The 24,276-nt window shown below is 40.5% G+C and overlaps 1 protein-coding gene across 5 annotated transcripts; it reads left to right on the top strand.

Annotated features, from left to right (window-relative positions):
* The first annotated feature begins 1,581 nt into the window (after positions 1 to 1,581).
* LOC113895949 (zinc finger protein 177-like) lies at positions 1,582 to 23,910 on the top strand. 5 transcript variants are annotated; one of them, XM_027547823.1, is made up of 8 exons: positions 1,582 to 2,014; positions 6,010 to 6,095; positions 7,856 to 7,939; positions 18,646 to 18,731; positions 19,594 to 19,720; positions 20,142 to 20,234; positions 20,604 to 20,791; positions 21,663 to 23,910. In XM_027547823.1, the coding sequence occupies exons 4-8, from the start codon at positions 18,699 to 18,701 to the stop codon at positions 22,767 to 22,769; spliced, it is 1,548 nt and encodes a 515-aa protein (XP_027403624.1). In that variant the 5' UTR covers positions 1,582 to 2,014; positions 6,010 to 6,095; positions 7,856 to 7,939; positions 18,646 to 18,698; the 3' UTR covers positions 22,770 to 23,910. The 5 variants fall into 5 exon arrangements, with proteins under 5 accessions (XP_027403624.1, XP_027403625.1, XP_027403622.1 ...); XM_027547824.1 differs by having other exon boundaries at positions 7,856 to 7,953; XM_027547821.1 differs by lacking the exon at positions 6,010 to 6,095.
* Positions 23,911 to 24,276: the final 366 nt, after the last annotated feature.

The raw sequence follows: 24,276 nt of genomic DNA, 5'->3' as shown, positions 1-24,276 counted from the left end.
GTCCTGACATCAAACTGAATCAGATCAGATCAGTCACTCAGTTGTGTCTGACTCTTTGTGACCCCATGAATCGCAGCACACCAGGCCTCCCTGTCCATCACCAACTCCTGGAGTTCACTGAGACTCATTGTCCATCGAGTCAGTGATGCCATCCAGCCATCTCATCCTCTGTCGTCCCCTTCTCCTCCTGCCCCCAATCCCTCCCAGCATCAGAGTCTTTTCCAATGAGTCAACTGTTCCCATGAGGAGGCCAAAGTACTGGACTTTCAGCTTTAGCATCATTCCTTCCAAAGAACACCCAGGACTGATTTCCTTCAGAATGGACTGGTTGGATCTCCTTGCAGTAAAAGGGACTCTCAAGAGTCTTCTCCAACGCCACAGTTCAAAACCATCAATTCTTCGGCGCTCAGCCTTCTTCACAGTCCAACTCTCACATCCATACATAACCACAGGAAAAACCATAGCCTTGACTAGACGGACCTTTGTTGGCAAAGTAATGTCTCTGCTTTTGAATATGCTATCTAGGTTGGTCATAACTTTCCTTCCAAGGAGTAAGCATCTTTTAATTTCATGGCTGCAGTCACCATCTGTAGTGATTTTGGAGCCCATAAAAATAAAGTCTGACACTGTTTCCACTGTTTCCCCATCTATTTCCCATGAAGTGATGGGACCAGATGCCATGATCTTCATTTTCTGAATGTTGAGCTTTAAGCCAACTTTTTCACTCTCCACTTTCACTTTCATCAAGAGGCTTTTGAGTTCCTCTTCACTTTCTGCCATAAGGGTGGTGTCATCTGCATATCTGAGCTTATTGATATTTCTCCCAGCAATCTTGATTCCAGCTTGTGCTTCCTCCAGCCCAGCGTTTCTCATGATATACTCTGCATAGAAGTTAATATACTTCTATATTGGTGACAATATACACCCTTGACGTACTCCTGTTCCTGTTTGGAATCAGTCTGTTGTTCCATGTCCAGTTCTAACTGTTGCTTCCTGACCTGTATACAGGTCTCTCAAGAGGCAGGTCAGGTGGTCTGGTATTCCCATCTCTTTCAGAATTTTCCACAGTTTATTGTGATCCACACAGTCAAAGGCTTTGGCATAGTCAATAAAGCAGAAATAGATGTTTTTCTGGAACTCTCTTGCTTTTTCCATGATCCAGCGGATGTTGGCAATTTGATCTCTGGTTCCTCTGCCTTTTCTAAAACCAGCTTGAACATCTGGAAGTTCACGGTTCACGTATTTAGGATTCCTAAAACTTATTGTGAACTGTGCACTGTCACCTTAATTATCTGCCTCCTTCTATGAAATGACTATTCAATTATGCACCCAAATTTGAAAGCATTTGTCATTCATGTAAGATGCATGGACTACTGAGGAAAGCAAACCACCTAGCCAATCTTGGGCCACAGCCCCACCATGCGGGTCCGGAAACTGTGCCTCAGTGCCTCTCAGCGGAAGGAAAAGGGAATAACTCCCCGAAGCTCCCAGACTTTAGAAGCAGTGGCCTCTAGGGCCCGCCCAACCTCCGAGGCCCCACCCCTTAGGCTGCACGCGGACAATGAAAGTGCGCGTGCGCGTTTGTATTTGCGCGTGCGCAGTGAAGAAGTTCTGTTACTGGTGTGCCCCGGCTCAGGTGTGAGGTGAAATTTTTGTTTCATATCGTCCGGTCTCTGTGTGGTCAAGCAGGAGGGGAACAGACCCAAGAGGAGGCTTGAAGTCAAAGGACACTAGCCTCGAGGGCTGCCGGGCGGCGGCCCCTCCTCCGAGAGCTAGGACCCACTCGGCCTGGCGGCAGTTCCGGGAGGAGGCGGGTCCGCCCGGCCTACTCTCCATCCGCTTTGCTCCCGATTTCACAAGCCACCGGAGCAGCCTTTGGGTCCTTACTCCACAAGGAAAAGAAATAGCATCTCCGTCCTTCTCGACACTCCGGCACCTATGGCCCCCTGTCCCCGTGTCCCGGTGAGCTCTCGGTGGCTTTACTCCGGCCGTGGTTGTCGGTTACTGAAGTTTGGTAAGTCATATTCCGTTGGAAACAGAAGAAACCTTTGTAGGTTATTAGGGAGCACGTGTGTTTGATCTAAATAAGAGCAGGAGGGAAGGGATTCATATAAATAATAAATTTACCATATGAGAGCCCCGTAAAGCCCCAAACCTTCAAAATATAGAAGCCTCTGGGAAGGAAGTCGATCGAAGCTGTTTGCCGTTAGTAGCCGCCGTTGGAATTGAATTTATGTAAGATGAGTTTTGACGGGTAGATTTTTCTTCCAGGTATGCATCTAGAATTTCTCTTTTTTTTTTTTTTCTTTTTTCGCCCATGCTGCACGGCTGGAGGGATCTTAGTTCCCCCGCCAGGAAGGAGATGAACCATGGCCCACGGGATTGACAGTGCGGAGTCCTAACCACTGGACCACCAAGAAATTCCCTCATCTTGAAATTTTTATCTTAAGAAAATTTGTGGTCAATAAAAGGAATATCCATGAATCTAAGTTCACTAAGATTTTGTCTGTCATTTTATATGTATATAAAATGATGAACCATTTAATGGTAAATTGCAGACACTGACTTCTAAGAATGAGGACAGTTTCCTACTAAGAACAAAACTCCATTGTCCATCCAAGAAAATCAAAATTTCTCCAGTTTTCCAAAAGTATATTTTATAGTTGTCGGGTTTTGGACGGAGCTGGGATTCAAATAAGCTGGATTCAAATTGCACATTGCATTTAGGTTTTACATCTGTTTTACCTAAAACATTTGCCAGTATTTGTGGTTCCTGCAGTCCAGGAGATTTATATTGAAAAATGTTGGCATTCCCATATGGTAATGTTTTCCTATAATTTCATGTAATTGTGTATCTCATGGACTGTAGACCACCAGGCTCCTCTGTCCATAGGACTTCCCAGGCAAGTGGGAGTGGGTTGCCATTCCCTCCTCCAGGGGATCTTCTTGACCCAGGGGTCAAACCCAGGTCACCTGCCTTTGCAGGCAGGTTCTTTACCACTGAGTCACCTGATACAGCCAGTAGTATCTAACAAATGTAATGTGATTTTAAAATGTTTAGTAGTCAAATTAGGAGAAAATACACATGTGAAGTTATTTTTAATAATATGTCATAGCTAACCTAATTTACCCAGTTATTAATATATAACTATTGGTGAAATTAATGACCAATGTAGCTAATACAAAGTTATTAGTGAGAAATTGTACATTTCTTTTGTACCAAGTTGTTGGACTCTGATATGTATTTTACACCTAAGCTCACCTCATTTAGTATGGATGCTAAATTTTTATTAGAAATTCTTGATCTGTATTTAGCTTTCAGAAAATTGACTGTTGAAAAAATATTTGGGGAAACCCAGATTGCTCCAAACATACTGAAAGATTTTTTTTAGTAACTGAACAGTTTTATTTCTAAAATTTAATTAAAAGTGAGTAAAATGACAAATTTCAGGCCCTCAGTCTCACTAGCCACATTTCATATTCACGATAGCCACATAGAGCAAGACAATGACTACTGCATTAGACTGCAGGTTTAGAGACTTGAAAATGTCCTAGGTCATGTGTACTTCATGTCATGTCACATCAGGAGGCACATAAATGCAAGTCGTCCACTGTGTATTAGGAGTGCAAAGTGTTTAGTTAAGGTACCCATCTCTGTCTTGCACGGTCACATTTTTCTTTGTGATAATCTGTAGGTGATAAGCTTCCCAGGTGGCTCGGTGGTAAAGAATCTGTCCACAGTGCAGGAATGCTGGTTTGATCCCTTTGTCAGGAAGATCCCCTGGAGAAGGAAATGACAACCCACTCCAGGATTCTTGTCTGGGAAATCCCATGAACAGAAGAGCCTGGTGGGCTAATCTGTGGGGTCACAAAAGAGTTGGACATGACTCAGCAACTAAACAACAACAACAACAATCTGAGGGTGATACTTGGCAACAGGGGAATAATCTGTTGCCCAGCCCTTTCACCCAGTGGTTTTAGCATCACTTGTTGATCTTCACTTCTACCTATTTTTTACACTGAGGTCTTGAAAAGTGCTTTTGGTTGTTGTTGTTTTTTCTAATTCTTTTTCTTTTTCCAAATTTTTCCATTCTCTTGCTGTCAGTCTTTTGTGAACAAGAGCTTTCTCCCCCCACTTACCCTCCCTTCTCTATTTTTTTTTCCCCCCTTTCAGGGTTTCACAACATATTCCCCTATTTTTCTTTCATTTATCATATTATAAACAGTTGCTGTTATTTGATGCTCAGGCTCTCCCAAACTTGGCCAAGAGTAGGCCTTTTAATTTGATTCATTTGTCCTTTCAACACATCCCTATAAATCTTTGAGCATAAATTCCCAGTTCACTTTGAATTTGACTGTTGCTGCTTAGTCACTTCAGTCATATCCAACTCTGTGTGACCCTATGGACTGTAGCCTGCCAGGCTCCTCTGTCCATGGAATTCTCCAGGCAAGAGTACTGGAGTGGGTTGCCATGCCCTCTTCCAGGGTATCTTCCCAACCCAGGGATCAAACCCAGGTCTCCTGCATTGCAGGCAGATTCTTTACTGCCGAGGCACCAGAGAAGCCCCAAATTTGACTGTGAACAGACCATAATCAATGATTTCTCCAAGAAGCCTGTTTCCTTGTAGACACCAAGGTCTGTATGATACATGGACTCAGTGCTTCTAGGGTTTAATTGTGTCTAGGCCTTTCAGTGGATATCTAAAATAGATATTTTCCGGACTTTTCTGGTGGTCCAGTGCTTAAGACTCCATGCTGCCACTGCAGGGGGCACAAGTTCGATCCCTGGTTGGGGAACTCAGATCCTACATGCCACACAAAGTGGCCAAAAATATAAATAAATAAATAAGTTTTTTTTTTTAATTTATAATTTTATATCCTCCTTTCCATATAAATTATATTGTGAACATACTGTCTTATTATTCTTCAAAAACCCAGTTAAAATATATCTTCTTACATCATAGGTTCATACTCATATTCCTAGTAAAAATTTTGGGCAACCCAGACCTGCTAAGTTAGTCATTTCCTGCGCACTGTTTCATGATCACTGTCCAGTCATATTGGAGAATTAACAATAATCTTAGGAGTTCAGACTTTTGAGACACAGTAACCTGGATTCAGGCTCTGGCTCACCACTTCCTAAGTGGTGATCTTGGACCAATTACCACTGCTGTTTGCACATGAATTGCCTCAACTATTGAATGACAGTAATAATAACTTGATAATCATATGAGCTTTCAATGTTTCCAGTACATAATGGGTACTCAGGAAATGGCAATTATTTATATTCATGCCATCTACAGTTTCTAATGACTTTCACATAATACATAACTGCCGTCTTCCACAGAACGATGGCTAATGAATGATGCTTGATGACAAATCAGTAATGCCTACTGCTTAAAGATTGATGGCATGAGGCAAGACTCCCACTACTGCTTAATCAAGAGGAATTCAACTGTCTTGAAGAGACTTCGGGAATAACATGTATAAGGCAGATTTCACTGTCAGATTCACAGATGCAGCCTTTGATTTTTTCCCTTGTGGCAAGTACTTGCTGATGCTCCTTTCAGAGACAGTACTTTACTGGCCTGTGAACATAATGTCTTTGTGGCCTGGGTCTACACAGTCCTGCTTCTGGGCTGTCTAGGAGGGTGCTTAAGTATATAACAATATCCTTTTGTGTAAATCCTGGGACTTGGGGAGAAAGGGGTAAGTCTGCCCATTTTTGTGGGAGAAGTTCTGCTTAACTGATGAGACATCACTGTTAGCCAAAAAAATAACCCCAACAATTTTACCTGTCTAGACTTTTATCTGTAAAATGAAATTAGATTATTAAACATTTTTTCCTTTTTACCAAAATCCATTTCTAATTTCAGGTGAAGCGGACTGTAGGGCATTTTATGGCAGCAGTGTGTATGTGTTTACTTAGAATTAGTGTGGGTTGTTTCCAGGCTTGTGAGTATGGGAACTGTGGGCAGCCTGAATTCTCAGTTTTTGTTTCTTCTTAAGGCTGTCTTAGGACTTTTTCTGTCTTTATGAAGAGACATCAGAAGGGGAAAGGACTGTGACTGGATGTCTTGACAAATTATTTTCAAGTGAGTAGGAAATGTATTCTTTTATAAAAGCACATGCTTCTTCCTTCCAGGCAGATGTGTTTCCTTCTAGTGAAACAGAGTTTTTTATTCCAACAGAACCTGCTTAGGGACTGAGTCCAAGTTAAATTTCCTCAGATCTTAGGGCCTTTCATTTACAAAAGAGAATGATACCATCATCCCAGTATTTACTAATTCAGTCTGACCATCCATGCTGATTGTGTGCCCTCATTTTGCTATAATAGACAGGGAGCTGACATGTGATTCTGAGAATTTGTGCTGTCACTGGAGGAGTGATGCATTTCCAGCATTTATTGTCTGTAATGTGCTCAGAACTATTGCTAATCCTATCACAAGAGAAAATTAAGACCAGAAGAGGTCACAATCTAGTTGTGGTGAGATACATCGTTAGAGAGAGAGGTGCTCTTAAGCTACATAATTGGATGAGGTCACTATGAATATGTCCAGGTAGAGAGGAGAAGGGGCTTGAGGACCATCAAGCCCTGGGGTTGATGGTGGGAGAACATGAAACCTGTCTAGGCTTTGGGTCTCCCTTCCTCTTTTTCAAGTGCACACTGATAGAGATGGCAACTGCCTGATGCCAGGATGTTTGTGATGGTGTAGGTTCCAGTGACCTTTGAGGTCACAGACTTTACAGTACAGTGGCTTCCTCTTGAAAAATGAAGATCTGTCCATTGTACTGACTTTATTTTTTCTAGGATAAAAGGCTTAGGACTTCAAAATTCTGTATATAAGCTTAGATTGGGTTTTAGGCAAAAGATTGGGAGTCTGTTTTGTGAAAAATGAGAGAGAATGTGAATATCGTTGCATTTTAGTTTTATTTTAAAGTTTATTGGTTTGATAAAGTTGACATGAACATTTTGTTGTTTCTCAAGTTATACCTGAGAGTATTTGGTATCCCTGAAGAGCAGACTCTCGGCCCCATATTTATGGAAGTATTTGTCATCCCTTACATGTTAGTATTATATCAGGCATCTTCCTCTCAGAGCAGGGCACCAGCTATGCAGACCTCGTCTGATCTTTCAGGTAGAACTAAGAGGAAAGCTGAAGAAAATGGAAAGTTTTCCAAGAAAGAGAAAAGGCTAATTGTTTATGTATTTGGCTGTGCTGGGTCTTCGTTGCAGTTCGCAGCTTTCTCTAGTTGTGACAATTGAGGACTACTCCTTGCTGTGGTGCACGGGCTTCTCATTTTGGTAGCCTCTCTTGTTGTGGAGCACAGGCGCTAGGCTTTCAGGCCCAGCAGTGTGGCACACGGGCTAAGTTGCTCCACAGCAAGTGAGATCTCGGACCAGGGACCGAACCCACGTCCCCTGCATTGGCAGGTGGATTCGTATCTACTCTACCACCAGGGAAGTCGAACTTTTCTTCTCTTTAACTTTTCCCTCACTTTTGGAAACGCTCTTTTGGCCTGATGGTAGAATCTGTCCCATTTTTTAATTTAAATTTTGTATTTGCCTTAAGCTCTTTATCCATTTCCTTTCACCTTTGTTTTCCTCCATGGTGCTTTCCGTTCATAGTCAGTTTCAACACTAGAATCATTTCTTAGTAAATCACCTACCAGTTTGACCACAGCACCTTATCACGCCAAACTCCTAATCCAGCCAAACTTAATTTATTCTTTCTTTCTGTTCTAAAATATATTTTAAGTCAATGTTTGAAAGTAAACACACATTGGCCTTCATTTTTAACACCTTCCTTCCATTTATTTTCCAATAACATAATTTTTTGTAATCTTATTTCAGATTGGGAGATTTGTCTCAATACCAGAAGGTCAGCACCTCAGTGGGATATTTTGAATGGGAAAAAAGTCCAGCGTGGTAGACATGGTAAGATTCATAAGGTATAGTTCCTTCCCTTCCACTAGTGGAAGATTAACAGTTCCATAAAATAGAAAAGCAGCACAATAACCATGACAGATATTTAAGGCTTGTGTCATTCACCTGTTTTTCAGTCTCTGAGCATTGTGAATTTGGCAGACACTTGAAATACCCCTCACAATATATTTTTTTACATAGAATTCACTTGGCTAAGTATTCCCATATATGTCATTCTGATGAAGTTTTATTTCATTTTGGTCAACTATCAGCTCAACTCTATAAGAATCCTTATGAAAGTAAAGAATACAACAGAGCTTTGTTGCAGAATGATCACTTCATTTTGCTTGAAAGCAGTGAGGCCTGGAACCATGCATTGCAGTGAAAATGAAAGAAAAAAACAAAAAACTTCAATCATACCAATGTGTTTCTTGTATATACTCTTATTTTTAAAGACTTTATTTTTAAAGACTACTGATGTTAAGCATAAATATGGTCAGCTGATCTTTGACAAAGGAGCGAAGGAAATGAAATATAGAAATATAATTCTTTTCAACAGATGATGCTGGAACAGCCAGACATCCACATGCAAAAGAATAAATCTAGACACTGGCCTTAACACTCTCAACATAAGTTAATTCAAAATGCATTGCAGCCCTGGGTATTAAATACAAAACTGTAAAACTCCTGGAAGATAACATAGGAGAAAACTTAGAAGCCCTTGGGGTATGGCAATACTTTTTTAAATATAACATAGAAGATATGATCCATAAAAGAAATAATTGATAAACTGACATTGTTAAAACTAAAAATTTCTGCTCTGCTGAAGGCATTGTCCAGAGAGTGAGAAGGCAAGCACAGATTTAGAGAAAATATTTGCAAAAGACAACTGATAAAAGACTCTTAAGACTCAACAATAAGAAAACAAATAGCTGGTTAAAAATGGACTGAGACCTTAATAGACACAGCAGCAAAGAAGACATACAAATAGCAAATAAGCATGTGAAAAGATGGTCCACATCATATATCACCAGAAGAAAGAGTGAGAGGGCCTTCCTGAGCTCTACTGTAAATATAAGCACACACACGCTTTGCCAGTAACTCTGCCCTGGCCATCCATACTCATGCACCTCACTAGAAACCCAGAGCCTCTTGTTCCTAGAGGAAATGACAAGGCTGCACCCAACAGAAACACAGAGGGCAGGCTGCTTATTCATTGGGATACAGCCTAGAAAGGAGAATCCACTGAAGAGGTTTATTCCATTGTTTTAATTTGGGAGAGAGGAGGTAGAAGGAAGTTCCAGAGACAGCCCAGAAATTCAGACAAGTGGCATGTCTTTTCTCACCAAACTTTGCTCTGCTCCCTGCTATAATCATTAACAACCTTTGGCCCTGACCTCAAGGTTCTTCCACTTCAGGACCACCAAACACTGCTCCTACTTCTGATGGATAAAAATATTTAGGACAGGGGTGGGGGGCACTAATTTGATATAACAGTAAGTCCTGAGGGTACCCACATAGATGGCTTCCAGGTGCCAAGCAGAACCTGAGGCCAGGAATGATGAAGCTGGCATAAAACTATTGAACCAGATGTGAATTTCTCATTTGAATGAATCTCATTTGAGAACTGCAGTTGAATGCTGAACACATGAGGTCTAAGGACCCTGACCCTCTTCAAAGTCAAAAACCCCAGTACAACTCACCAGTCAGCCTTCTGGGTTCTGCACCTGTGAATACAACCATCCATGAACTGTGTAGTACTCTAGTATGTACTCATTGAAAAAAAAAAAATCTACATGTAAGTGGACCTGTTCAGATCAACCCTTGTTGTTCAAGTGTCAACTGTAACGATATATATTCATTATAGTATCATACAGGGTATTTTCACTGCCCTAAAAATTCTCTGCGCCCTGCTTATATATTCTACCAATCACTCTCACTAATCCCTGGCAGTCACTGATCTCCAATTTTGTCTTTTCCAAAGTGTCTTATAGTTGGAATCATACAGTATTTAATCTTTCCAGAATGGCTTCTTTCACTTAATATATATGCATTTAAGGTCTTTTCATGGCCTGATAGTTCATTCACTTTAGCTCTGGTAATATGTTGTTTCTTATCTGTTCACCTTCTGAAGGACATCTTGACTGCTTCCAAGTTTTGGCAGTTATAAATAAAATTGCTATAAACATTCATGTGCAAAGAAACAACCCCCACCCCCACCCCAGTCCCCAATCCAGAGCATGCATGTGCTGGTTTTTGTGTGGACATACGTTTTCAGCTTACTTGGGTAAATATCAAAGAGTGTGACTACTGTATTACTTGGTAGGATTATGTTTAGTTTTGTAAGCGATCACCAAATTGTATCCCAAAGTGGCTGTACAGTTTTGTATTTCTACCAGCACTGAATGAGCTTTCCTGTTCTACATCTTCACCAGTGTTTGTCATTATTAGTATCAGATTTTGGCTATTCTCAGCTTTGTAGTGGCCTGTCTGTCTCTGTCTCTGTCTATCTGTCTGTCTGTCTCAGCAGGTAGCTTAAAGTCTGATCTAGACTCTCTGGTTATTTGTTTTTAATACCAGGATAATCATTGTTGAAATCGGAATTGGGACAGAAAGGTCTCTGACTTCTGGGGGCTTATTTTGGTTAGGAAGAAGGGAGAGGCAGTGACTACACAAGAGAATCCATAATGGCTGAGGAAGTGAAGTTTGGACTCCTTTTGACTGCTGAGTCTTCTTTTCAAAATCTTGGGACCTCTACGTTTTCCCTTGGGGAGAGCAAATGGAGTCAAAAGACTTGGGCTCATGTACCTGGGGATCATTTTATATTTTAATGTGACATCAAGAGTAAGTTACTTTACTTGATAAGCCTCTTTTGCTTAAAATAAGATGTCCTGCGTGGGTTCTCAGGCTGTCCAACTTCTGCGACCCCATGGACTTAAGGCCGCGAGGCTGCTCTGCCCATGGCATTTTCCAGGCAAGAATACTGGAGTAGGTTGCCATTTCCTACTCCAGGGGATCTTCCCGATCCAGGGATGAAACCTAACGTCTCTTGCATTACCAGGTGGATTCTTTACCACGAGACACCTGGCAAGCCCCCAAACTTTACTGGGCTTGTCCTCAGCTTATGGCCCAGCAGCCTCACTGGGCCTTAGCCACTCTGTGCTTTGCCGCATCCTAGCCCCGCCCACTCGTCGGAATTAAGGTCGAAACCGGAAGCAGAAGTGCGCCTCTGGGAACGGCGTGGTCTCTAGAGCCCCCCTTCCTCAGCTTACCTTATCCGTTGGCATCCGATCCGGCCAGACCCAAGCCCAGGTTCTGACTGAGAGTCTGGAGTGGCGGTTGGAGAACGGGGAAGGATCATGGATATGATAGAAGGCGCAAGCAGTTCGGAACCGCAGCGCCTATTGCCAAGCTTCTCGCGCGACTCCCAGCCCTAGCTGCGCGCATAGGGCTGCAAGACCCACCGCTTTTACTCCCAGCAGCGACCGACTCCATCCCCGCCTGTTGGGGCCACGCTTTTCCCGCCTCCAGAAAGACTGCTTGATCGGTCTGTACACAGGAAGAGATGCGGACAGGGCACGTGCTCGGGGTCTTTTCTCCGTCTCCTGTCCACCCTTTCTTTAAAAAGCCTCTCTCAAATCAGACTGCATTTCCGTAAGAAGATGTCCATTCTTGTATCTCATTTTCTTCCGCTAATGACATGTCTTGAAGTACTCATTAGTTCACAGAGATCTGCCTTTTTTTTTTTTTAACCTCTTTTACAGCTCTGTTGTGTGGAATCATCCTGTTGGTGGACGATTGAGTTGTTCCCATCTGAATGGGTTTGTCCATGTTTCTTCATTTTTATGGACTTAGGATTTTAAATTTTAAGGTCGATTTTTAGAACTTGAGTTGTTGGGTCATAGGTGCTGTTCCTGTATACTGCAAACTGCCCCCTTGTTCTGTTTTGAGCCCTCAGAGCTATATTCTGTATCCAGCAAGCTGCATACCTCTTAGTTTTCAATTAATCTTACCTGTAGATGCTTTTGGTTGTTTACACACTGTCATATCATCCAGGAATGGCAGGATGATATTCTTCCTTTATTATCTTCTAACCTATCATGTCTCCCTATCCTTGTCCACTCTCCCCAGTTTACTGTGCTGTCTGTAACATGCTAGTAGAAGGAGCCACTCTTTTTCTGTGTCTCAAAGGCCTTCGGCTTTTATCTAGTAAATTGAAACACTTGCTGTATATTTTTGGCATGTTTTCAGGTTTAAAGACATTTCCCTTTATGCTTCTTTTTTTTGTTTACTAACATTATTTTTTGTAATAGTTTTCATTGTTGTTATTGTTCACTTGCCAAGTCATGCCTGACTCTTTGTGACCCCATGGACTGTAGCTCTCCAGGCTTCTCTGTCCTCCATTATCTCCCAGAGTTTGCTCATATTCATGTCCACTGAGTCAGTGATGCTATCTAACCATTTCATCCTCTGCTGCCCTCTTCTCCTTTTGCCTTCAGTCTTTACCAACATCACAATCTTTTCCAGTGAGTCAGCTCTTCCCATCAGGTAGCCAAAGTATTGGAGCTTCAGCTTTAGCATCAGTCCTTCCAGTGAATGTTCAGGGTTGATATCCATTAGGATTGACTGGTTTGATCTCCCTAGTCCAGGGAACTCTCAAGAGTCTTCTCCAGCACCACAGTTCGAAAGCATCAGTTCTTCAGTGCTCAGCCTTCTTTATGGTCCAACTCTCACATCCCTGCATGACTACTGGAAAAACCATTGCTTTGACTATATAGACCTTTGTCAGCAAAGTGATGTCTCTGCTTTTTAATAGGCTATCAAGGTTTGTCATAGCTTTCCTTCCAAGGAGCATCTTTTAATTGTAATAGCTTTATTGAGATATAATCACATGTAACTAAAGTGTATAATCCAGTGTATTTTAGTGTATTCCCAGAGATGTGCCACCCTCACCGCAATCTAATTTTAGAAGATTTTCGTCATCCCAGAAAGAAATCCCATACTCATTAGCACTCACTCCCCATGCCTCACTACCCACCAGGCCCATGTTAGCACTGGTCTGTTTCTTGTCTTTATAGACTTGTCCATTCTGGACATTTCGTATACATGTAATCATATAATATTTTGTCTTTTGTGAATGGTTTCTTTCACTTAGTATAATATTTTCAAGGTTCATCCACATTGTAGGAAGTGTCAGTACTTAATTCCTGTTAGTGGCCAAGTAATTCTTTTGTATGGATACATCACATGTATCCACTCACAATTTAATGGGCATTTGGGTTATTTTCCACATTTTGGCTATTATAAGTAATGCTGCTGTGAGCTCTCCTGCTAAAGTTTTTGTGTGGACTTATTTTCATTTCTCTTGGGTTTATACCCAGGAGTGGAATGCTGATTCTTATGATAATCGTATATGTAACCTTTTGATAAACTGCAAATATTTCTAAAGGGGCTGTACCATTATTCTTTCCCATCAGCAAATAAGAGTTCTGATTTCTCCACATCCTCACCAGTTGTTAGTCTTTTTGAGAATAATTATCAAAATGAGTGTCAAGTAGTATCTTGTGGTTTTAATTTGCATGTCCCTGGTAGTTAAGAATAAGCATATTTTTATATGCTTAATGGCCATTGTATTTTTCTTTAGAAAAACATATTTTGCCCATTTTAAAAGTTGAGGGTTTTGTTTTTTTTTTTATGGAGTTGGCTGAAAATATTTTTAAATCATTAGGCAATGTTGAGTATTATCAGACTTTTTAGTGTGTTATTGAGATGATCATACTATTTTCTACTTTGATCTATTGTGCTGTGTTCAGTTGCTCAGTCATGTCCAACTCTTTGTGACCCTATGGACGATAGCCTGCCAGGCTCCTCTGTTCATGGAATTTTCCAGGCCAGAATACTGGAGTGGGCTGCCATTTCTTCTCCAGGGGATCTTCCCAGCCTAGAGATAGAACCTTCATCTCCTGCACTGGCAGGTGGATTCTTTACCATGGAGCCACAAAGGAAGCCCATATATGTATATGTATATATATGTATAAACGTGTGTGTGTGTGTATATATATATACACACACATACACATACAAATATGTATACAATGGATATAAATAAATCACTTTGCTGTACACCTGAAACTAACATGACATATATATCAATATACTTCAATTAAAAATTTTTAAACAAACTTTTTTTTTTATTTTTGACACTCCAGATTTTTATAGCTTTGTTAAAATATAATGGAAATATAATAACTATACATGTTCATATTCAAGTATACAGTTTGATGAGTTTTTTTTTTTTTCTTTAATAGAAAATTATTTAATTAGTATACATGTGTTCCCCATCCTGAACCCTCCTCCCTCCTCCCTCCCCACACCATCCCTCTGGGTCGTCCCAGTGCACCAGCCCCAAGCAAACTTTTAACAGAAGTTTTTAGCATTATCACAACACCATTACGACACACCCCCAAGTTAATAGTTTTTCTTGATATTATCAGTGGTCTTTAGCCAAAGGTTACCAGGAACACACAGAATTAAGCAAGTTGGATTTATTACTTATTGCAGCAAGGCAGAATGCACACTATAGTGAACTGTGGGATGTCTTAATAAAGGAGTGTTAGAAAAGACATTTGGTTTTGTACACATGAAGCTTACATAGTTTTGTAAATCATTATTACCTCAATAAAAATAAACTTAAAAATTACTTTTAAAAAGGAAAGGGAGGGACTTCCCTGATAGTCCCATGGCTAAGACTCCCAGTTTCCAATGCAGGGGATCCAGGTTCAATCCCTGGTCAGAGACCTAGATCTCACGTGCCCAACAAAGACCTGGTGCAGGAAATAAATAATAAATATTTTTTAAAAAAAGAAAGGGAAACATTGCTCTTGATAAACATATTAGCAAATTTGCTCATAAGTTTAATGAAAAAATCATAGATCATTTTAACATTCAGGAAGATTGCTTTAAAGGGCATCCAGTATAAAACTACTGACTCAGAAGCATACTGCATGGAGAAGGGAATTGGAGCCCACTCCAGTATTCTTGTTTGGAGAATTCCACGGACAGAGGAGCCTGGTGGGCTACAGTCCATGGGGCTGCAAAGAGTTAGACACGACTGAGTGACTAACACTTGACTAGAATGCTTAAAAGGATGGAGCTGCATTGCTGAACTAACTCAGCATTGAGAGGGAGCAAGCTTTTTTATAATAAATCACTTTGGGGGAAAAAAAGCACACTGCATTTTGGAATTAAAAAATGTCATTCCAAGGATCAAAAGTGTGAGTTGTAAGTCAATGTGATTTTTCAAGCTATAGTGATATTTTCCAAGGGACGTTGATATTTAAAATTGTAGTTTAATCCAACAACAATACCTTTTTTTCTCACTTTGGTAGAAATAGCTATTTTTGAAGGCAAATTCTCTAGTTTTTGAACTAATTTGTCAATGTTGAGCATTTTCTAGACTTTCTCCATGTCTGTTGACCTTTGTTAATTGAGAACCTAAAATCATGTAACTTAAAAGGAATATATCTTTGAGGTGCCAGCTGAAACCAGGAACTTTGTAAATGCCGTTACAAAGCCTTAACGTTCAAAAATTTTACCATATTTCTCTAATCTATAAAAAAAAGAATTGGGCGCTTCCCTGGTGGCTCAGTTGGTCATAACTTTCCTTCCAAGGAGTAAGCGTCTTTTGATTTCATGGCTGCAAATCACCATCTGCAGTGATTTTGGAGCCCCAAATAATAAAGTCTGACACTGTTTCTACTGTTGCCCCATCTATTTCCCATGAAGTGATGGAACCAGATGCCATGATCTTCGTTTTCTGAATGTTGAGCTTTAAGCCAACTTTTTCACTCTCCTCTTTCACTTTCATCAAGTGGCTTTTTAGTTCCTCTTCACTTTCTGCCATTAAGGGTGGTATCATCTGCATATCTGAGGTTACTGATATTTCTCCCAGCAATCTTGATTCCAGCTTGTGCTTCTTCCAGCCCAGCATTTCTTATGATGTACTCTGCATATAAGTTAAATAAATACCAACTTAGATAGCATATTAAAAAGCAGAGACATTACTTTGCCAACAAAGGTCCACCTAGTCAAGGCTATGGTTTTTCCAGTGGTCATGTATGGATGTGAGAGTTGGACTATAAAGAAAGCTGAGTGCCGAAGAATGGATGCTTTTGAACTGTGGTGTTGGAGAAGACTCTTGAGAGTTCCTTGGACTGCAAGGAGATCCAACCAGTCCATTCTAAAGATCAGTCCTGGGTGTTCTTTGGAAGGAATGATGCTAAAGCTGAAACTCCAGTACTTTGGCCACCTCATGCGAAGAGTTGACTCTGACTCGTTGGTAAAGACCCTGATGCTGGGACGGATTGGGGGCAGGAGGAGAAGGGGACGACAGAGGATGAGATGGCTGGATGGCATCACCGACTCGATGGACGTGAGTTTGGGTAAACTCCGGGAGCTGGTGATGGACAGGGAGGCGTGGCGTGCTGCAATTCATGGGGTCGCAAGGAGTCGGACATGACTGAGCAACTGAACTGAACTGAAGTGGTGGCTCAGTAGTAAAGAATCCACCCACCCGTGCAGGAGACACGAGTTCAATCCCTGGTCTGGGCAGGTCCCACATGCTGCAGAGCAACTAAGCCCAAGCACCACAACTACTGAACCCATGTTCCACAGCTACTGAAGCCTGTGTACCACAACTAGAGAGTAGCCCCCACTCACTGCAACTAGAGAAAAGCCCACACAACAACACAGACCCAGCACAGCCTAAAGTAAATAACATTATTTTTTTTTTAAGCTGTAAGGGCCACACATTGCAGTGAATTGTTACACCTCTTAAGTCTCTTAATCAGGAAGAGTTTTCCTTTCCTCTTTCTCCTCCAAACTGGATATTTCTGATTATGTCCCCTATATATCATTAAGCGTGTCCTCTGTCCCCTCCTCTTACCCTTCTTCTATAAACTGCTAATTCGATGAAAGGATTTGTTAGGATTTTTTTTTTATTAAAAAATATTTTATAATTGGTATTGTCTCTTATTGCATCATATCAGAACTCATGGTGTCCAGGTGTCTCTTAAGATGTTAAGATTTATCAGCCTGATCTTCCTTTATAAAGTTGCCCAGCACATCTATTTAGTCTTAAAATTATCCCCTTCAGGTTTCTTCTTAGTTACAAAAAAAAAAGGGCGGGGGGTCACTTAATGGGGAAACCTGCTGCATACCACCTTAACCAAGTGATTGAAATTAACATCAGTAATCAGAAACACTGTTCCCAATGCCTCCTGAAGTGATTCACTGAGGACAAGCATCAGTTATAAAATACATCATCCAAAAATAAACGTTGTGACTCTAACCATGAGAAAACAGACAAACTAAAACTGAGATGTAATCTGTAAAACATTTGACCTGGGACTTTTCAAACCTGAAAAGATGAAGAAAGGCCAAGGGACTGGTCCAGATTAAAGAAGATGAAAGAAACATAGTCTGAGGGCATAATCCTGGATAGGAAATTTTAAAGTGGCTGCTGTAAAGGATATTACTGGACTAGTTGGTAAAATTCTGCATATGAATTATATGTTAGATAATAAATATTAAATCCTGGTTTTGATTTTGTTAGGGAAAGTCCCCAGTTCCTATGACACTCTGAAGTATATAGGAAAAAAGGGTCTGACACCTGCAATTTCCTCTCAAGTAGTTTCCTCTCAATATTCTTGATGAAACACACACACACCCCTACAGAGAGGAGAAGGAAAGCAAATGTGACAAAACTTTAACAATTAGTAAAGAGTATAGGGAAGCTCATCACTTTTACACTAATTCTTACAACTTTTGAGTTTGAAATTTTTTCAAAGCTAGAAGTTGAAAATAAATATTCCCATTCACTTTTCACGTAATATTTTAGTAACCATTGATTGTCATTGCCTAAGTGCATTAATTTACTAGTGGTTTCAGAATGATGACTTTCTGATTTTAGCGTTTTCTTCATAATAAATGGAACTTAGAATAAAGTTTGTATGATTATTCTGGAAAGAACTTTCCTGTATCATAACTATTTAGTAATAATAAAATGTTATTCATAAAGGAGGGGACAGGATGATACAGGCTTGATTTTTTTTTTTTTTTACAAATTTTCAGAATAACAAAATTATATCCTGGTCACCTCTGGTAGTGACCATTGACCATTTTTTAGTAACATTATGGACTCATGGCTTTGTTTTATATTTGGTGTATTTCAACTGATTGTAATTACTGTTTATTAAATTGTTCCATCATAAGCCAGTGGGAACCTTTTTAAGTTTTCTCCTGTGTGGTAGATTCCTTCCTTTCTGGTATAAGCTGTTCCAGGCTTATGCTGAACATTTCTTGTTCCACACTGAACATAGTTCCCAAAGGAGTCCTGGTTTCTTATACAGAGGAATTTTAATACTAGAGGACTCATTGCTACTGAATTGTTAGTGACTCTAGGCAATTTTGGTGGCTCAGTCTAGGGAAAAGTTTAAAAAATAAGAACATACTGTATTCCCAATTCCTAACTGTTCTTGGATAAGGAGATAAATTCTTTACTGTATTATGTGTGTGTGTGTGTATATATATATATATATATATATATGCATTTAGGTGCGTGTGGCTACTCTGAAGCTAGTATGAGAACTCTTACAAGGCCTCTAAGTGTTGAATATCTGTCAGGCCCAGAATCTCATGGCTTCTTTCTTCGTTTCTAGGTCTTCATGGTCAGAACCCTGCCAAGCCAGAAGGGAGACACACAAAAGAAAGAATGGCTGCAGGATTGCTGACAACCTGGTCACAGGTATGTGGGAAGTTACTCTATCCAAAAAAAATCACTGTTCCCAAAGGCTACATCTCTTGTCCGTGACCCAGAGCTTCACAGCCCAACCAGACTAGCCTCAGTTCAGTTCAGTTCAGTTCAGTCACTCAGTCGTGTCCGACTCTTTGCGAGCTCATGAATCACAGCACGCCAGGTCTCCCTCCATCACCAACTCCCAGAGTTCACTCAGACTCATGTCCATCAAGTCAGTGATGCCATCCAGCCATCTCATCCTCTGTTGTCCCCTTCTCCTCCTGCCCCCAATCCCTCCCAACATCAGAGTCTTTTCCAATGAGTCAACTCTTCGCATGAGGTGGCCAAAGTACTGGAGCCTCAGGCTCCCTCAGTTCTTTGGGCTTCTTAGAATGGGAGAGAGAGAATGTTTAAGGAAAAGCTTCAACATTTGTTTTGTGTTTCAGATAATCCCTGAGGGTGAGTGTTAGTTCCATATTCTGCTGGCTGCCATGAAGGAAAACAAAGACTTTTTTTCACTACGAAAAACATTCATTTTCCAAGTATTTTCTCATTCTATAATATGCTAAATCTGTACTAGATCTTGAATAAGATTAGAAGACTCCTTGCAACCTAGTTGTGGCAATATCAGCTCAGCTGTGTTAGAAAAGCTTCTAAAAACCATGATCCTGAAAGAGATGGTCCAGTGAGTGAGAACAGAAGTGGAAGATTCCAAGAACTTGGGTGAAATGATAAGAGGCCTCTGAAGAATGTCTGAGCTTACTGTACATTGGGTCTTCTCCCCAATTCCTCTCAGCCTCACCCATCATCTTTCTGGTTCAAAGTTAGAGATAGTTCTTGGCTGAACCTGAATGTATACATGGTGTTTTAGGAGTTGGTGACCTTCGAGGAAGTGTCAGTGGACTTCTCACAGGAGGAGTGGGCCCTGCTGGCCCCCACTCAGAAAATCCTGTACAGAGATGTGATGTTGGAGAACTTTAGGAACCTGGCCTCAGTGGGTAAAGTTGGCTTCATTCCTTCATATTCACTTATTTATGCATGTACTAGTTCATCACTTGTCTCTCCCAGGAACTGAAAAGAACAGCTATACACGGTAAACACAGAATGGACTGTTCCTGCTCTTGTGGGGAAGTCTTATCACTTCCCAAGAAAATTCACTGATTGTATTTTCTCAGTTCTTAAAAAATTTAGGTAATTTACAGATCTTGGGCTTAGAATTCAAGAGTCAGATCATGTGGGAAAAGGTGTGTGGGTGTTTGTCTTATGGTGCTCTGTGAAAAGGCTATGTAATCTGATTCTTTTGCTGCTCTTGCCTATCTTTAGAATCCTTGAAAACCAAAGTATTGGAATCAGTTTTGTGGAAAGACTCCTTGTCTCCTTCACAGTCTCCCCACATCATATGTCTTTTCCCATGAGCAGGGTATCATCTCTGCAAACACAGTCCAATCACCGAGGTGGCGCAGGAAGAACTGAGGCCAGAGGGGAGAGGAATTCTCCAAAGTGCTTGTACAGGTGAGCCCCGGGCAGGAAGGGGTCATTGTATGGAATAGCCACAGCCTGTGAGTGGTGGTACAGTTGTCAGTCATTGTGAGCTAAGAAGGCTGAGACCATTACATGAGCTTTATGTCCCAAGCCTCCAGAATTCTATGTAAAATACCTCTCATTTCCGTTGCTTGTTCCTATCATTGGCATCTTTTCCCAGAGAAAGCCAAGTTCCTAAATTAATTTCTCTGATCACTGGTTACATCTTCTCTCTCACATATTCCTCCTATATTTAGGGTTATTAATTGAAAACAAATCGATAGCATGCCTGCCTCCTTTTTTCTTTCACCCCTACTTTTTCTCCCAATAATTATAAAAAATTTCCCCATTCACTTTCAGATGGGGCTACTCAACTTAAATCAAAAGATGTAATTCTCATGCAGAATATCCCTGGAGAAAAAACTTCCAATGGCATAAAAATGGTGAGATTCACTAGAAGTGATTCCTGTTTTTTAAGACTGGGAGATCTCTGTGAATTTCAAGAAATTAAAACAGCAGCAGCACCCAAGCAAGAGGAGACACTTGAGGCAAGTAGAATCATTCATCAGAAAGCTGCATCAGGAAATCCTTTATTAATCCTATAAAATTGGAGAAATCTCCAAACCTACCTCAACACTTGCAGCCTTGCAGAGAATATCAAAAAGTAAACATTTACTTGAGCTTCCCCGGTAGTGCAATGGTAAAGAATCTGCCTGCCAAGGCAGGAGATGCAGGTTCAATCCCTGAGTTGGAAAGATCCCCTGGAAAAGGAAATGGCTACTCACTCCAGTATTCTTACCTAGGAAATCCCATGGACAGAGGAGCCTGGTAAGCTACAATCCATGAGGTCACAAAAGAAACACAACATAGCGACTAAACAACAGCAACAAACATTTACTTAAATGTCATTCCACTATTAAGTATTTAATAAATCATTCATTCTTCACCCATGATTAGAAAAACTCTATAATTAGGATGCCCTTTGATGGAATAAATTCCATGGGGCCTTGGGAAGAGTATTTAGCTATTTCAACTTGAAAGAATAAGGCAAAAAATATACACACATCCTGAAAATGGCAAAAATGTTAGTCATAATAATATACTTCCTGTATATGGCAGGATCCACATGGAAATGAGTTCCTGTGTAATAAAAGTGAGAAAGCCTTTGTGCATGTTAAGTCACTTCAGGCATGTCAGACTCTGTGCAGACCCTATGGACTGTAGCCTGCCAGGCTCCTCTGTCCATGGGATTCTCCAGGCAAGAATACTGGAGTGGGTTGCCATGTTCTTCTCCACGGGATCTTCCCAACCCAGGAATCAAACCCAGGTCTCCTGCATTGCAGGCAGATTCTTTATTGTTTGAGCCACCAGGGAAGCCCCAAGAAGGCCTTTAGTCATCACTTACTCCTTTTTCTGTAGGCACCAACCCTCCCTGGTGAGAAACCATTGGAATGTGATCACTGTAGAAAATTCTTCAGAAAGAATTACCACCTTATTCGTACAAGATATTGCAAGGGTGAGAAATGCTACAAATATAAAGAATATGGGAGAGACTTTGGCCATCCCTCAACTCTTAGGAATCGTTTGTGTACTCATATTGGAGAGAAAATTCTTGAATTCAGTGATTGTGGAAAAACTTTTAATCAAGAGTCACCCCTTAGGAAACACTTCAGAACTCTCACAGGAGAAAAGTCTGAATGTAATCAACATCTTATATCCAAATTACACTCTTCCTTCTCAGTACATAAACAAATACCTACTGAAGAGAAACTCCATGAACACAGTGACTGTGGGAAAAGATCTTTCCATAGTGTCCACAAAAAAATGTGTACTGTGAAAGAAAGCTCAAAATGTAATGGACATGGGAAAGTTTTCACTGGCCCCTTGTCCCTTCAGATATGTTTGAGGCCTCATACTGGAGAGAAAGCTTATGAATGTAGGGACTGTGGGAAAGCCTTTGTTTTTCAATCTTCCCTTAAGAAACACGTAAGATCACACACTGGAGAGAAACCTTATGAGTGTAATCACTGCGGAAAATCCTTCAGCCAGAGCTCTCACCTTAACGTTCATAAAAGAACTCACACTGGAGAGAAACCTTACGACTGTAAGGAATGTGGCAAGGCTTTCACTGTTCCTTCATCCCTTCAGAAACATATGAGAACCCATACTGGCGAGAAACCCTATGAATGCAGTGACTGTGGGAAAGCCTTTATTGATCAGTCATCCCTTAAGAAACATACCCGATCTCACACTGGAGAGAAACCTTATGAGTGTAATCACTGTGGAAAATCCTTCAGCACAGGCTCTTATCTCATTGTGCACAAGAGAGCTCACACTGGAGAGAAAACCTATGCATGTAAAGAATGTGGGAAGGCCTTTAGGAATTCCTCTTGCCTAAGAGTGCATATGAGAACTCATACAGGGGAGAAGCCTTATAAATGTATCCAGTGTGGAAAAGCATTCAGCACTAGCACTAACCTTATCATGCACAAGCGAATACATACTGGGCAGAAGCTCTGTGAATGAAATGACTACAAGCTAGCCTTAAGGGCCTCTTCCCCCCTCAGTCATTTTTGAACACACTCTGGAGAGAAACCATATTATGACCAATTTAGAAGGCACAACTCTTCAGTTACATTATACTGGGGCAAACGTAAATGTTACGATTCTGTGATTGTATTTATCAGTGAGTGTTTAAAGTGTGACAACTCATTAGCTGATGAGTATTAAAGATTATATAGCACTCTAAATTCCCCTTGATGTACATCACAAAGATTTTTTTTTTTTAGTATTTATTTATTTATGTATTTATTTGGCTACAACAAGTCTTAATTGCAGCATGTAGGATCCTCAGTCTTTATTGTGGCATACAAGATCTTTAGTCACAATGTACAGTATCTAGTTCCCTGACCAGGAATTGAACCTAGGTAGGCCCTCTGCATCAGGAGTGTGGAGTCTTAGCCACAGGACCACAAGGGAAATCCCTCACTAAATTTAGGTATGTAATGTTTTTATTATAAGTAAGTACTAAGTATTGTGCATTTCTCATCAAGATATCCTGGACTGAACTATAGGTTATTTATAAATATGTATTTTAATGTGCAGGCTGGGCATATTTTAGCTATCTTTTAGTTATAGATTCCTAATTGAATTGCACTGTCCACAGAATGCCTGATCTTCATGACATAGATCAATAACATACAAACAAAATTATTAGAGACTTGCTATGTGGCCTAATGTGTGAGATACAAGAAGTTGCTGTCCCAATATCCATTTCTCCCTTCCTTCAAGTAACAAAACTACAGTTGTGTTCAAATTAGCAGTGTAGACAATTTCTGAGGACTCATCTCCCAGCTTTTCTTGCAGCTGTGAGTGCCCATGACCTCACAGTCTTGGCCTGTGAGAAAGAAGCAAGAGGTCACAGCTTGTGGGTTCTAAAGAGTTCCATGGAAATGGGAGCATGGCATCTGGCATTTTCACTTTACCATCTGCCCTCAGGTTAATCTCTTTTTCCTTAGAGAATAGACCAATAAGATGACAATCATAGACTACTGATTATATAATAGACATGTAAGGTATTTTTTGGCTGTATATAAGCAACTATGAGTTGCTTGTTTCTGAATTTCATGTAACATGAGAAAAATAAACTCCTAACTGGTTTAAATCACTCGTGTGGGAAGAATCTGTTGCAGTGGATTTCAGTCTTAACTGATGCATCTCATATATGGTCAAGCTTTAAGAATCCTTCAAAGGAGAGGGAGCATATGTATTCTTATGGGTGATTCATGTTGTTTTATGGCAGAAACCAACAACATTGTAAAGCAGTTCTCCAATTAAAAAAATTTTTTTAATCCTTCAAGTATAGTTGAAAACAATGTGTATTCTGTAATTGTTGAGTATAGGTCAGTTTTCATTCCAGTCCCAAAGAAAGGCGATGCCAAAGAATGTTCAAAACTATCACACAATTGCATTCATCTCACATGCTAACAAGTTTAATTCAGTTCAGTTCAGTCGCTTAGTTGTGTCTGACTTT

The sequence above is a fragment of the Bos indicus x Bos taurus genome, chromosome 7 (assembly GCF_003369695.1).
Source record: "Bos indicus x Bos taurus breed Angus x Brahman F1 hybrid chromosome 7, Bos_hybrid_MaternalHap_v2.0, whole genome shotgun sequence".
NCBI lineage: Eukaryota > Metazoa > Chordata > Mammalia > Artiodactyla > Bovidae > Bos > Bos indicus x Bos taurus.
This window is presented reverse-complemented; position numbering and strand designations above follow the sequence as displayed.